The sequence below is a fragment of the Eschscholzia californica genome, unplaced genomic scaffold (assembly GCF_041429995.1).
Source record: "Eschscholzia californica isolate CP2 unplaced genomic scaffold, dmEscCali1.0.p SCAF_1, whole genome shotgun sequence".
Taxonomy (NCBI): Eukaryota; Viridiplantae; Streptophyta; class Magnoliopsida; order Ranunculales; family Papaveraceae; genus Eschscholzia; species Eschscholzia californica.
Window position 1 is genome coordinate 50,727,509 of NW_028238198.1, and position 15,304 is coordinate 50,742,812.

At 36.5% G+C, this 15,304-nt stretch overlaps 2 protein-coding genes across 8 annotated transcripts; both read left to right on the forward strand.

Annotated features, from left to right (window-relative positions):
• The first annotated feature begins 2,432 nt into the window (after positions 1-2,432).
• On the forward strand, positions 2,433-5,129 carry LOC147567431 (large ribosomal subunit protein uL22-like). Its single transcript, XM_086654086.1, has 7 exons — positions 2,433-2,691; positions 2,806-2,842; positions 3,010-3,050; positions 4,054-4,284; positions 4,370-4,472; positions 4,575-4,642; positions 4,818-5,129. Exons 1-7 carry the CDS (start codon positions 2,689-2,691, stop codon positions 4,884-4,886), a joined length of 552 nt encoding a protein of 183 aa, XP_086510212.1. The 5' UTR covers positions 2,433-2,688; the 3' UTR covers positions 4,887-5,129.
• Positions 5,130-8,088: 2,959 nt separating this feature from the next.
• LOC147567432 (uncharacterized) lies at positions 8,089-14,604 on the forward strand. Of its 7 annotated transcripts, none has more exons than XR_015230765.1 (25): positions 8,168-8,440; positions 8,548-8,622; positions 8,707-8,848; positions 8,962-9,154; positions 9,388-9,509; positions 9,617-9,708; positions 9,939-10,008; positions 10,092-10,149; positions 10,667-10,749; positions 10,861-11,078; positions 11,165-11,236; positions 11,323-11,376; positions 11,458-11,547; positions 11,654-11,729; positions 11,817-11,913; positions 11,992-12,061; positions 12,205-12,384; positions 12,590-12,712; positions 12,813-12,896; positions 13,001-13,185; positions 13,265-13,403; positions 13,495-13,551; positions 13,701-14,001; positions 14,105-14,206; positions 14,294-14,604. XR_015230765.1 is itself a non-coding variant. In XM_086654085.1 (24 exons), the coding sequence occupies exons 1-24, from the start codon at positions 8,345-8,347 to the stop codon at positions 14,405-14,407; spliced, it is 2,592 nt and encodes an 863-aa protein (XP_086510211.1). In that variant the 5' UTR covers positions 8,089-8,344; the 3' UTR covers positions 14,408-14,604. The 7 variants fall into 7 exon arrangements, 1 of the variants encoding a protein (XP_086510211.1); XR_015230766.1 differs by having other exon boundaries at positions 13,701-13,818; XR_015230767.1 differs by having other exon boundaries at positions 13,701-13,773.
• The last annotated feature ends 700 nt before the right edge of the window (positions 14,605-15,304 follow it).

Here is a 15,304-nt window from a genome sequence, read left to right on the forward strand (position 1 = left end):
CTAGATCTAGAGAGAGAGAGGATTGATCCGTTCAAGGTCTGAACAGACCTTGAACGGATCTGTTCAAGGTCGTTCAGACCTTGAACAGATCTGTTCAAGGTTTGAACGACCTTGAACGGACCTGTTCAAGGTCTGTTCAGACCTTGAACGAACCTGTTCAAGGTCTGTTCAGACCTTGAACAGCTCGTTCAAGGTCCGAACAGACCTTGAACGGAACTATTCAAGGTCTGAACAGACCTTGAACGGATCAATCCTCTCTCTCTCTAGATCTAGAGAGAGAGAGGGGAAAAAAAAAAAAAAAAAAAAAAAAAAAAAAGAAAAATCTTAGAGAGAGAGAGAGGAGAGAGATAAAAAAAAAAAAAAAAAAAAAATTTTTTTTTTTTTTTAGTTTGAAGGTCGCCGGCCGGGAATTTGGCCGGCCGGCGACCTATGCCGGAGAAGGTGATGAGGTGGCCTAATAGATGAGGTGGCGTGACATGGCAGAGAGAGAAAAAGAGATGGAGGAGAGAGAGTGACGGAAAGTTAAAGTTAACGGTTTTAGGGGGCCATATGGGAATTTCTCGTAAAGTAAGGGGCCAGGCGGGAAGCTGGTCACAAAGTAGGGGGCCATTAGGGAAATAACCCAAAAATAAATCCTTTCCTGTTTCTCTCTAATATCTCTAATAGAAATTATAGGAAGGTCTTTTTCTCTCTCTAGATGAATTGGGAAGAAGAGAATGAGAGGAAGATGGAAAGTGACGTGTAAATGGGAATGGGTACTAGGTAGGGTATATCTTTTTATTAGGAAAGAATATACCAGTAGATCATGGCGTGAGCGTGACATTAAGGGGCGATGTGGTGTATCTCGGAGCAGCAAACTATTGTACACCCGCCTCATGGGATGAAGCCGTGTGTGCACCACTAAGATATCGACCGTTCGATCTGCTAGATGCTTGTATACATACGGTAGTATCATGGCTGCGAATACACGAAATCAAGTTGCACAGAAAATCCAAACTAGCATCCCACTTAGCCCGAATGTGTACCACAAACGCACTGTACCGTCCATCTCTGTTCTGTTCACCCGCCACGTGGCAATGTTGACTTTTAGTCAACTACATTTGACCCAGCTTTTGACCTTGCCTAATTTGCTCGTCTCAACTCCGATTCGACTTTCGATTTCGCGTACAGGTTCGTCTTGGACTGTACTTTCATTTGAGCACCAATGTTGACCAAAATACCCTTGTCATTAAAATGACCAAAATGCCCCTCAAGTATGTCTTTATCACGATGTTTCGCATCGAACTCCGTAAATGAGACCTGAGAAAGAAAATCAAACAAATCATCAGAGTAACCGCTCGAACGGGACTAACTAACCCGAGTTAAGAGATTCAGATGGGACATTTTCATGTCTCATCATTGATACACGAGGGTTTAGCCACTTTGAACAATATTGGAAAAAGAATGAATCATATCAACCAGATCTGTAAATTATGTGACCAAGACGAAATAGAAATGAGTACTCACCTGTTTGGCAGATGTCCGAAATATAAAGATCTGATGGTTAAAGCTGAACTTCAAAACATGCATCAAGATAATGAAGATCCGATTAGTAGACTTAAAAATTTACTCTTACATGCTGAAATGGGAGACAAAGAATGGTATACAACGACTTATCTGATGTGGGAGTGGTGGAAAATGAGGTGTGACTTTCACTTTCGACAGAAACCTCCAGATCTATCAAGATGTTGGTGGAATACTAGAGAAAGCTTAAGGTATGTTCCAGATCTCACCATTACAAATACATCTAACAACCTTTTGCAGGAACAGAGACGGTGTCCTCCACCACAAGGACGATGCAAAATAAACTTTGATGGTTCTTACAAAGATAATCAAGCTTCTTGTGTTGTAATAGCTCGAGATTCGGAAGGTTTAATCTTGGGTTCGAATAGGAAAGAGGTAACGTCCAAATCACCTTTGTTTAGTGTGATGAAAGGGTTAGAAGCGGCTCTGGACTTAGCAGAAGAATTAGGGTTAGATTCTTTTATAATAGAAGGAGATGCCCTAGTTCTCATAAACTTAATTTCCACCGTTGATGCCGAGGTACCCTGGCGTTCGATGGACGAAATCGAGGGTCTCAAAAGGAGAATTAACTCAATCCAAGTAGACCTGATGTATTGCAACAGAGCAAGTAATAAAGAGGCCCACGATCTGGCGACCTGTTTGTATGGTCTTTTATGTATTGGTTAGGACTAATTGTAACTTATTCCAGTTTAATAGACTTTTGGTTCTAGAAAAAACATAGTTCTTTTTTTGTTGGCATCTTCCCTACAATATGTTTAGTTGGCTCTCTCATGTTGATAATTTTTAGAACGCCCCAATAATCTAGGTTGAATCCTCATTTGTTTTCTTTGGTTGAGGCCTTCCTCTATCCGTTCTTCACCATAATATGAGGCGCTTTCAGTCATCTTCTTAACACTTGGGAGTGCTAAAATAGCATTTTGAGGAGACGCTTTTAGAACTTCCCAAGACCTTACATGGCCCTACCAGGCTTAAGTAAGTCCAAGCCCACTATATCTGTCAGCGCTCCAACCAAAACCCTAGGTTAAGGTTTCTCCATACTATTAAAGCTATTTTTTGCCACATTTTGGGATTGGCTCACCAGAAAAGAGAGGAGGAAGAAGAAGAAGAAGAAGAAGCAGATCAAGAATGGTAGTTTTCAATCTTTCTAAAGTTATCTCTATCTTTCTAAAGTTATCTCTATCTTTCTTCATTGATTGATTTGGTGTCTGGTTAATCTTTTCAATCTCATATTTCTTCTTTCAGGTGAAGTATTCGAAGGAGCCCGACAACCCTACCAAGTGTAAGCATCTCTCTAATCAACATGAAATGTTCTGTTTCAACCGTTACAGTGAATTTTTCCGGTCTCCGTTGTTTTTTCATTGATTTGAGGGCTTCAGTTTTTCGTTTTTGTCATGTTCGATCTAGCATTTATGATCTGATTTTGTGTTTTTATTTCCTTTTTCTCAGCTTGCAAGGCCAGAGGGGCAGATCTTAGAGTTCATTTTAAGGTGCGTTTATTTGAGTTTGATTATCTAAATTTAGGGTTTGTTGGGTTGCTAACCTAGTTTAAGTTCATCGAGTTATTATATATCTGTAAGAACTTGGATTAGTTTGACGGAATGTTAGTTCTTACTGTATTGTGAAGGATAATGACACACTTAACCTAATTATCTAGATTTCGTGACAGTAGATGAAATGAGTTATAATGAATATAGAAAGCTAAAATTGTAAGACGATTGACCCTAATTATCTTGAGATAATCGTCAGAATCGAGTTAGAACTTTTGTGGGCTCTTACTGAAATTCTGAATCTCAACTGGTTAGCATTCCATGTAGCATGAGGTTATTTTGATTGTTGGTAATGGAGTAATGGGCTTCTATATTTCAGATATTCTTGTTAGTTACTACACAAGTTCCATAAGACTGTAACAAGTCGTAATATTTGTTTTGCTTAATAGGAATGTGTTTGGGTAGTTGGTATTGACATCTTAACCTGAAAAAAAAATTAGGGTTCTATTGAGATATATGAGTAGATATGTCGTTATGTCCAGGCGAATCATTCCGTTGTATTTGGGTAAACCTTTAGAACCAAAGGTTCAGTAAGTAATGGTACAATATAGTTATGAAATATAAAAATATAAACATGTTAGTTGTTACCCAAGTAGTTGCGGTTGTTACTACTGTTTGGTTCGGCTAGGCCCCAACCCAGAGGCAGCGTGGTGACTCTGGAGTCCGAATCACTCGACCAAGGCTTTATGCTCTTTCGCCTTTATTTTCTTCTAAGCATATTATCTATGTATATGCACACAAATAAATGTACTTTGTCTTATGCAGTACAATGTACTCATTTTATCTTGTATGAATTCTGTACACTATAATGCACGAATTGTATTACTTCAGAAATGATGATTGGTTTCTTTTGTTGATCACGAAAGTTATTTTTGTGCTCATATACTAGTTTGAAAATTGATCTGTTCTCACTCATTTTCTGTCTATCCCTTACTTGTATCAGAACACAAGGGAGACAGCTTTTTCCATTAGAAAATTGCCTCTCGTCAAAGCTAAGAGGTATTTAGAAGATGTGTTAGCTCACAAACAAGCAATTCCCTTCCGACGCTTCTGTGGTGGTGTTGGTAGGACTGCTCAAGCAAAGAACCGTCACTCAAATGGCCAAGGACGATGGCCTGCAAAATCTGCCAAGTTTATCCTTGATTTGCTAAAAAATGCTGAGAGCAATGCTGATGTAACATTTCTTGACACCCCTTCCCTTTTCTTAAACGATTAACTCAAAATCTGCAACTCAAAATATTACTTCCTATATTTTGCAGGTGAAAGGTTTGGACGTGGATTCTCTTTACATTTCTCACATCCAAGTTAACCAAGCCCAAAAGCAAAGACGTAGGACATATCGTGCTCACGGAAGAATCAACCGTAAGTTCGATACTCAAAAATCAATTTTTGCTATTTGTCTGTCAGCTTAATAACTTCAGTTTATTTTTATTTATTCCCCCTGATTATGTTTGTTTTTCGCAGCTTATATGTCATCTCCTTGCCACATTGAGTTAACTTTGTCTGAAAAGGAAGAAGCAGTTAAGAAAGAGGTAAACTCATTACCATATAAATCTTACTGAAACTATGTTGTGCCACATAGAGTTGTAGTTCTTAACTCTAGTGAAACAGAAATATCATTATCCCTCGGTTTCACTTCACCTCGTTATGGTACATAGTGAAACCTTAGTTCCTCACTAATTAGAGCTTTTCAATTTATATTTGCAGGCTGACACTCAATTGGCACCAAGGAAATCAAAGAAAGGTCAAGTTCTTCGCAGTGGTGCATCATCTTAAGACTAGAGTTGAGGAATATAGTAGTAGAGTTGGTGCAGTCCAAGTTTTTCTTCCTTTTTTTTTGGTGTTTGAATACCTTTTCATTGCTTTCTTAGATCTTTGTTTTATGACATAAAGATTCTTGACTTCCGTTTTTTTACCAAGTGGTAATGGATTTTGGTTTGAGGGATTTTGGTAACCATATGGGGAAACAAGTTTTTTATTTTCATCTACCAAAAACAAATCATCCTTTTTAAGGACAAACGAAATCTAGTTCCATCTGATTATTTTGTCCAACCATTAATTGAAAGTAGATATTTCGGATGAATAATACTTTGGCATGAAGCAAAGTATGAAGCCACGCACCGCTTGAAGATTTAGGGCTTAGGTGAATTTTTGTAAGAAAACATTCACCTACGATGACCTTACAGTGGAGTAGGGAGGAATAGAATTGACAACATCATTATATATATATATATATATAGTTTCAGCAAAAAAAAATATGGTATATATGGATGAGATATTGACATAAGCCATGCAGGCAAACTGTTTTTTTGATGTCCATCAAGATTTGTCTATTTTTTATTTACATTGTAATTACAGGAATATACAGTATGCGAAAATCTGGAGGCCATAGTGATTTTTATTTGTTGAAAGCAAATAACATAGAAAAAGAACAATCCTAGTTACAAGTTCAAAGAAAGAAGGGAAAAACATGTTTACAATTGTTTTGACAAGCCCGTTTGGCTAATTTGTTTGCATGGTGATTAAATCTGCCGGTGATATCTTTGAATAATACACTGCTCTTTCGTATTGCGTCGATCTGGCCTTGAGATTGCCATTGAACTGTTGATGAGGAGCTTTTGAAAGAGTCAATGATGGATTTGTTGTCGCTTACAATATGAAGATACTCAATATTATTGTCAATGGCCCATGAGATCCCACGAGATATAGTTTTCCGTTCACATTCTTCTGCGTTCCGCCCACGAGTTGGCTCCGCTAGAATTGATTTGAAAATCGATTGGGAATCATATATGATGTAGCCAGTTCCTGCAACCGCGACGATGTTCTTAAGATAAGCATCTGGGTAGATCGTCCTGCCCTTTTATCTTACTGTAAGACGTGAAGATAGGTCTTTTTTTTGTTAAGTTAAGATTTGAAGTTTTTTGAAAATACAAATTATAAATTTTTTAAAATTTTCCAAGATACAAAATTTTAAAAGGGAAAAAAATATTTCTTATTCTTCTTCATCACCTCCACTATTTTTCTCATCCTTTTTGTTTTCTCCTCTCCTTCCAATGCCACCACCTCCATCCATCTCTCTATGTCCACCGTTTTTGTCCTCCTTTTTGTCTTCACCTCTCCTTCCAATGCCACCACCTCCATCTCTCTCTCTCTCTCTCTCTCTCTCTCTCTCTCTCTCTACTACTTCCATCCTCCTTTTTGTCTTCACCTCTTCTTCCAATGCCACCATCTCCATCTCTCTCTCTCTCTACTCCTCTCTCACTTTCTTCATCTCTCTCTCCATTTCTCTCTCTCTATATATATTCTGAGGAAGAGAAGAGAGGAGGTGAGGGGAGAGAGGGAAAGATTTATTCCGGCGAAGGGAAGAGATGAAGAGGGGAGAGGAGAGAGGGAAAGGAAGGAGGAGAAAGAAATAATGGTGGTGAAAGGTGGTGGGCTGAGCAGAAAAATTTAAAAGAAAAATTATAATATATCAGCAATATTCCTTTGCCGACGACCAATAGAGTGGAGAGAGAATGGACGTAGGAGTTGAGAGAAACAAAATAAAGCATACAATTAAAACTACAAATTATCCACTTAAAATTTTGTACCCACAAACTTATTTTTCCCCAGACTTACAACACAACGATAGCTATAGAAGAGTTTGTTTCCTCGTGCTTTTCTAAAAATGTAAGTAAATATTTTGGAGGTTAAATTATTCGGTATAATTTAAACTTCAAAGGCTTTAAAATATCAACGAAGTTACACTTTTAAGAAAAAAGAACATCACGAAACTAGTCACTCTGTTAGTTTTTTTTATTTTAAAAAGTATTATAAATGAGGAATTAAAATTAGGGTGTGTTTGATATCTCCCATTTCCATGGAAATAAAAGAATTTCCATGGAAATAGGTATTTCCACCGTTTGATACGAAATGTAATTCCGTGGCTTTAATTCCTTAGGGAATCCATTTCCATGAAATAGTCCACTTTTAATTCCTTGCTCCCCCCTCGGAATTAGTTTCCGTGGAAAGTCAAAAATCAAAATAAAAATATTTTAATATATTCGAATACTTGACACCTAATATTTATCTCTAGATATGTTCGCAATGATATTTTTACCTATAAAATTTGGCAAAATAATTTTTTACTTATACATTGTACAAATGACATTTTTGTCCTTCTTACCAAATGACATGTTTACAAAGTTGTCAAAATGACATTTTACCTTCATATAGCCAAAATTACATTCTTACCCTTTTATAATATCAAATTGGCATTTTACCCTTATGTTGTCAAAATGACATTTTTACCCTCGTATAATATCAAAATGACATATTGACCCTTATGTGGTTTGAATGACATTCTTACTTTTATCTTATAAAAATGGCCTACACTTTTACAGTAAAATGACAACCTTACTCTTTTATATTAGTGAAATCCCTTTTTTATCGATACATTGTCAAATTTACATTTTCATCTTGTTTTATTCACAACTTGACATTCTTACTTTTAAATTAGCAAAGTGACACAAGGTTAAATAATTTTACAACATAGGGGTAATAATATTATTTTGAAAACATGAGGGTAAAAATGTAATTTAGACAATATAAGGATGAAAATGTAATTTAGACAGCATAACGATGAAAATGTAATTTTGGCTATATAAAGGGTAAGTAAAAACTCTTAATTGAATGTTATATTCGTAGTAGTTAGTTGTCGACCAAATAACAAAGTTCGTAATTCCACGGAATAATAAATGACTACCAAACGAAAGAACTTTATTTCCACGGAACAAATTTCTCGTAAGACTTTCCACGAAATTCTTTTATTTCCATGGAATTGTTTCCCTGATATCAAACACAACCTTAGAGAACACCAAAATTACATGCTCTACTTGAGGACGTTCTTAAGACAAAAATACGAGTATTATTATAACCGAAGGTGTAATGAGTAAAATGATAGTGTTATATAGTAGCATCCTAGAGTATTGTTATATCCACTTTCTAACGAACCTAACCGCCAGACGAACCAACAACGACACGCCCTAAATTCACTCTTTTATCTGTTAACTCTCTTCAATGATTAGTTTGTTATCTTGCAAAAGTCACTATAAATTACTACCTGAACTAAATTAACAAAGAATCTCCAAGAAAACCATCACCCTAATCTCTCTCTCTCTCTCTCTCTCTCTCTCTCTCTCTCTAAAAACTCTCTCTCTCTCTAAAAACTCTCTCTCTCAACAGGAGTACGAGTGATGGTTCCAGACGGGGAAAAAGAAACTCAGTCGAGTAATAACAGTAAGAAATGTTCATCTTCTGATGATAAACTCTCAGAAACAAAAGTAGAAAAGGTTAATTTTCAGTATCTTGAATCCGCTTTGTGTGTTCTTAAATTCTGTATTTGATGTATTGAAATTGCTGATTCTGTTTTCTTACTTCCGATTTCAATATCTTTTAGGATGAAATCAGTGATTTAAATGAGGAGAAATCTAATCAAAGTTCTGTTCCTTCGAATTCCACCAACCTAGAAAAGGTAAATTAAATTGGTTATTTCTCTTTGCTTCTTCTTGAATTTTGAAGTATTGTGATCTTGACATTGCTGATAATTTCTTTATAGGATGAAAGTAGTTTGAATGTGGATTCTACTTCAAAGTCAGATTCTAAACCTCAATCAGATTCTGGTTCTGAATCGAAACCTGGTGGTTCTGAATCAGATTCTTCTAAGGGGACAAATAGGGTTTCAGTGCCATTAACAGATGGTAATTGGTTTTTGATTTTTGAGATAGGAAGGGTTTTTAAGTGTTAAATTTGATTTTTTTTTTGAGTTAGGGTTTTGATTATTTTGATGGGTTTTCTTCACTGATTTTGGTAGATAACCCATGGATTCATGTGAGTACTTTTACAAGGCAAAAGAAAAGGAGCAGTAAAGCTGCTGAAGTTAAACCAGAAAACCATATCAAGTACTTATCAGAAATGGAAATGCTGAAAGCTGATATTCATGCTGGAATTCTTAATGGCAAAGAAATCGGAGTCACTTTTGATAAATTCCCATATGATCATCTGAGGTATTATTATTCCAAACCCAAGATTCTAACATCTTTGGGTCATCGTTTTCCCGTTTCAACATTGCACATTGTGCCCCACCCAATCTTTGGGTCAATGTTTTCGAGTTTTGGGTTTTATTGGACTTCAACCCTTGTCATGTCAATAATGTATTCTACTTTTCTCAATTGATCTTTAGGTTTTGCCCTATGATGCCTAACTGTAACTATTTAATGTGTCCTAAAACTTTGAACAGTGAGAGCACGATTCATATTCTGATAAGTGCTGCTATTTTAGTCATGGGTCATAGAGAACTCTTACACTACTGTACCGAATTGTCATGTTTGGACCCGCATGTTCTTCTCTCGGGTCCAGCAGGTTAGTAATTTTTTTTTTGTACTTACAAATGTATTTATTTGCATATGAAATATTAATTGCAAGTGGTCAATATCATAAGAAGTTATTTCTTGTGACAATATTTGCAGGTTCCGAAATATATCAGGAGATGCTGGCCAAGGCACTAGCTAATTACTTTGAGGCTAAACTACTAATATTTGATTTCAACTCATTTCTGTGTGTAAGAAGAAGATGCATCTATTTTTTTTGGTTATTCAAATACTCATTTGTGTGACTGACTACCCCTGGAGAATAACACAGTTTAAGTTCACTAAAGCGCACCTAAAATCTCTTTTATGGCGTTTATATAATCAACTTCACATTTCTTTTGTCATCATTGAAGATTAATCAGAAAATAAACTCGCAGATAAACTTAGCACTGAAATTTCTAATTGCTTTTGTTTCTGTCAGGAATCTCAGCCAGAGCAAGGAGACCACTCTACAGCTTCTCCAAAGATGTCGAAAAATCAATTCTTAAAAGGTGGCACTTTCATTTAATCTACGAAACATTGGCTTGAAACCCTTAATTACATTCTTTTTTAGGCTATCCTTTTGAAAATGCAGGCGATACCGCAAAATTTGTGAGTCGGGGCGTAAATCTACTAACATCAGCTTTTTCCGGGTACTTTTTTCATGCTTACAGCTACTGAGCTTATACTCGTATCTTGAATGTTTCTTTCTTTTGCTCATGTGTTGCCTAAGCTTGTTCTCAAGTCTTCTATTTCAATTCGTGTTCGATCATTAATACCATGTTAACGAAGTACAGAGAAGACATGCTTTATACTGCAATCAGTAGCTATTAGCTTTAGTATAGCATTCAATGGCTTTGAGCGAGATAAATAGTCATATTGAATTCAAAGACATGAAGCAAGGAAAAATTTTCACCTCACTTTATGATGCTCAAATTAATAACAAAATGAGTATCGAGATCGGTAATAAATCTGTAAGTGTAGTACGACTCATGTTGTGATAGAAAAATAGTGTTTTCTTTTCCACTTTGCAGAACAAAGATGTATGCCTTTCCTTATTCGAGAACCGTTCTCTACTTGATGAAACACGGGGGAGTTTAAACATTTAACTGTAGCCAAATGATTTCTAGTCATTTTAGTCTAATTATTTCTTGGACATTGTACATTCAGGGACCCTGCTCATAGAACTATCTCGAGAGTTCACATTCGTTCTGAAGATGATGGATCTTCTAAAAATGGGGTTGACCTCGGAGGTATATGTGAGAAAAATCATGCATTCTTATGCAACAGTGGTGCTCTATCACATTATTGATGTGTTGCTGTAACTTTAAATGAAGACGTTGAAGCTTTACTTTATTTTGTAGCTAATGATCTTACAGTAGAAACATCAGCTGAGGATGATTTTAAGAAATTAGTCATAGAGGCATTATTCGAGGTGGCTACCGAACGCATACATTTTCCTACCATTTTGTTTTTGAGAGACCTCGATAAGTTTCTTGGGAGACACAAAGAGTTACTGTCAACATTTACTTACTATCTTCCCGATGATGCTGTTGTCATTTGCTCTCACATTCTGAATGAGGTACGTCATTCTTCTACTAATACTCATGCTGAAAATATCTTGGATGAAATGATTTTGACTCCTTATCTACGTGTTCTCTTCTGCAGTCGCATCAAGGAATTCAACGATTTCAAAAACCCACAAACACCCAAACTCACTTCCATGATTCTGCGGATATGGTAATGAATGTTTTGTGTGTTAATATGATATGATTTTAATTGTTAACTGGCAACTGATATTCTAATTTTGATGTGATTTTTTCCAGGAAGAATGTCTGATTGAAATATTTCCAAATAGAATCAACATACATGCGCCACAGGTACTTCGTGCACTATAAAGCTAATCAGCCATCTATGGTTTGCAGTGCACTATCATATGACCTGGTAACAAACTAATGCAGGAGAAGACCCTTCTGGCTACTTGGGAAAAACAGTTGAATAAAGATGTGAAGGCCTTTAGAACTATGAGGAATTTGGGCCACTTACGTACAGTATGTGACTTCCCTGTTTATTTTTCTTCTTATTTAACATGTTTTCCGACAGCAGTTTCACTTGGTATTTCTAAATTTTCCAATATAAGGACCTTACTTTGTATAGGTTCTCAGACGTAGTTGGTTGGAGGGCAAAGAACTCGAGACACTACGTGTTGAAGATCAAATTCTTACGAACGAAAGTATGCTATTATTTTGTAATATCATGACGTATGAAACCCTCCTTCGATTTGTTAAATAATAGATCCAATCTTGTTCATGATGCACAGATGCACAGAATGTAGTCGGATGGGCTCTGAAACACCATCTCACAAAAAATGAAAATGTTGATACTAAAGATGGAAAGCTTATTTTGCCGCCTGAGAGGTATATTAACATTGCATTACTTTTACTATCTAGATGGTTATAGTTATATTATAACCGAACAAAATTACTATTCGGCAGCATTGAATATGGTCTTGCACTTCTACAGTCTATACAGAATGAATCCACCAGTTTGAAGAAGTCCCTCAAGGTGATTCAAATTCTTAATTCTAAGTTTAACCATGGACAAAATTTACATGTTTAATTCCTATTTCTTTAATAAAAATGCTTTGTGGATCAAATTTTGAATTTCTTTGGTTATCTTCATGGAATGGATGTGCTGGAAAACCACAGGATATTGTGATAAACAATGAATTTGAGAGAAATCTTCTAAGTGATGTAATTTCGCCTAGCGAAATTGGGGTGAAGTTTGATGACATAGGAGCTCTTGAGAATGTTAAAGATACATTAAAAGAACTTGTGATGCTTCCTTTGCAAAGGCCAGAGCTGTTTAGAAAGAGCCAACTAACAAAGGTTTGCACCTTTATCTTTTGTTCATTGGATCTGTGAAGAATAGATATGAAATTCCAATGTTAATTTCTCTCTTTCTTTGTCTTGTTACTAGTCCATTGAATATCTTTTTCCTTACAATTCATTGCTCTATATGTGTTGATATAGTATTCTGATATTCTCTCTCTGAGGGTTTTGAGGAACAAAGTTGACGATAACTTTTTCGCAGCCTTGCAAAGGCATACTTCTGTATGGACCATCTGGAACAGGGAAGACTATGCTCGCTAAAGCTGTTGCAGCTGAATCTGGTGCGAACTTCATCAGTATTTCAGTGTCTGGGATTACGTCTAAGGTTGATAGTCTAACACGACCTTTTTCCAAAAAAAATTCAATTCTTAAACTTACTAGGTTTAAGTAATCTTATTGTCCCCTGGTTTATCTCTTTTCTGTAGATGCTCGCCGAGTCTGAGAAGTATGTGAAAGCTGTTTTCTCCCTCGCGAGTAAACTTGCTCCTACTGTTATTTTTGTCGATGAGGTGAATATTAAAACATAAAATTTCCATTGTACTTTTTTAATTTTGTCGTTTAAATTTTCAAAATTTTGACTCTTGTTATATTGCTTGACTTTCTCTGGGAGAAGGTTGATAGCATGTTGGGACGTAGAGAAAAACGAGGAGAAAATAAATGTATGCGCATTTTGAAAAATGAATTTATGATCCACTGGGATGGCTTACTCAAGAAAGATACAACAAGCGTGGTTGTGCTTGCTGCCACTAATAGGCCCTTTGACCTTGATGAAGCTATTATTAGACGGCTTCCTCGTAGGTAAGATGTCATCACCAGTTTCTTCTTGCATAATTGTGCAGTCTATCCTGCTATTACTAATCACAGTGTTTTTTCATAGATTGATGGTAAATTTGCCGGATGCTCCAAATCGATCAAAAATCCTGAAAGTGATACTGGCGCAAGAGAAATTATCACCTGATGTTGATACAGATGCAATTGCAAGTATGACTGATGGATATTCGGGAAGCGATCTCAAGGTCATCTTCGATACTATTATTTGATAAATTTCCGCTTTTCATTTTTTATTCGTTGTTCTGTTACTAAAAAAAATGCTTCATTCGGTTGCAGAATCTGTGTGCTACTGCTGCCTACTGTCCACTAAGAGAGATTCTAAAAAAGGAAACGGTCAGTTTCCATCTTCAAATTATTGATCTAATGCTTATCTGTTAATTATGTGACATAGAAGTTTCATGTCCGAGGCATGTAGACCCACATTGCCTATAAAGACCTCCCGGACCTGTGTTATGACATAACATTTTGTCTTGCGTATTTAGTAGGCATTTGGGTGGATTCGGCGTGTAATCGGCCATATGGAGAAGCTTGTGGTGATCTAGGCTAGTGGTCATGGTTGGTATCTAATCAAGGAAAATATAGCTGGCGTCGAGACGAGTGGTACATAATGATGAGGAGGCATTCACTGAGAGTTACATGCATATAATTAAAGAAGCAAAGGAAAATGGAAATAACTCAATGGATGTAGAAATTGGAGATTCCGATGTCGGAATAGCGCAAATTTGCACTGTTGATGGAAAATGGCCTTTGATCGTTTAGGCCTTCAAACCGGCAGTCTTATTAGTATTTTCTATTTTTTTTTTCTTGAAACTTTCCTGTTTTTTCTAAGTTTCCTGTTCAAGCCATGCGATACACTGTCTGATACTTTTATTCCTAACATGAGCAGGCTGCAGCAACAGCTGCAGAAGGCAGACCACCACCTCCCCTTACTGAAACGTTGGACATTCGATCCCTTAATATGGATGACTTCAGATATGCTCATCAACAGGTAAAAGAGAAATATTACTATCTTCTTATCCAACTCAATATTCGTCTTTCTTCACTTCATATTCTCCTATGATACTCTGCTTTCTAGGTTTGCGCTAATATGTCATCTGAATCTCCAAACATGAATGAACTCCATCAATGGAATGAACTCTATGGGGAAGGAGGTTCTAGACGGAAGAAGTCTCATTCCTACATTTTCTGATGGCGATCGGTGCTCATATCTGTATGCAGAGGGTTGGGTCTGTATATAAAAATAGTGTTGATTAAAGATTTGTCCAATTGAAGGAGTTTATGAGACAAAAGTGGTAGTTATAGTAGAGTATAAATAGAGTCATGTTAAGATTTAGAAAACCCCATGTTTGTAAGAATTGATGTGCATAACAATTTTCATTTCACAAATGTGAACTTCTAAAACTTCTTCTTCCTTTCTCTCTCTCCTCCTCCACCTTCTTCTTCGTCTCTCTCTCTCTCTTCTTTCCCTCTCTCTCTATCTTCTCTCCGACGAAGGGGAGGTCTGGTTCAACAAATCAGAAGGAGACGTTCAAAGGTCTACTTCTCCAGATCTTCAAGGTCAGGTGGGCAATGGTCGGTGAAGGGTAGCTTCTTTGCCGAAGAGTCTAGAGCGATACAACATACAAGAGAGAGAAAGGGGAGAGAATAAGAATAAAATATGGAAGAAGTTATTTTTTGAATGTGTAAGGTGGAGAGAGGAAGATGTGAGATGGAGGAGGGATGGGGTGAAGTGGAGGAGAAATAAGGAGACGATGGGGCTTTTATGTTTTTAAATTTTCTTTTGGAATTAATTACATTTTAGCCCCCAAGATTGTATTTATGAAAAAGTCGAAATTCTTTTGGGCCAAAGCGATTTGCCAGACAATTATGAGGGTCAAAACGAGTTGGTCACAACTTGGGGCCAAAACAGAATTAACCCTTTCCAATATCATCATCATCCTCATACACACGAAAAGAGAAAAATAATTACATCTTCAAGCTTTTAAATCTTGTTCCATCTACTATTCGTGGAAACTGAAGACAAATGTTTACAAGCTCTCAATAGTGTATAGATATGTTAAAAAATCTTCCAGATCTTTACATGAAA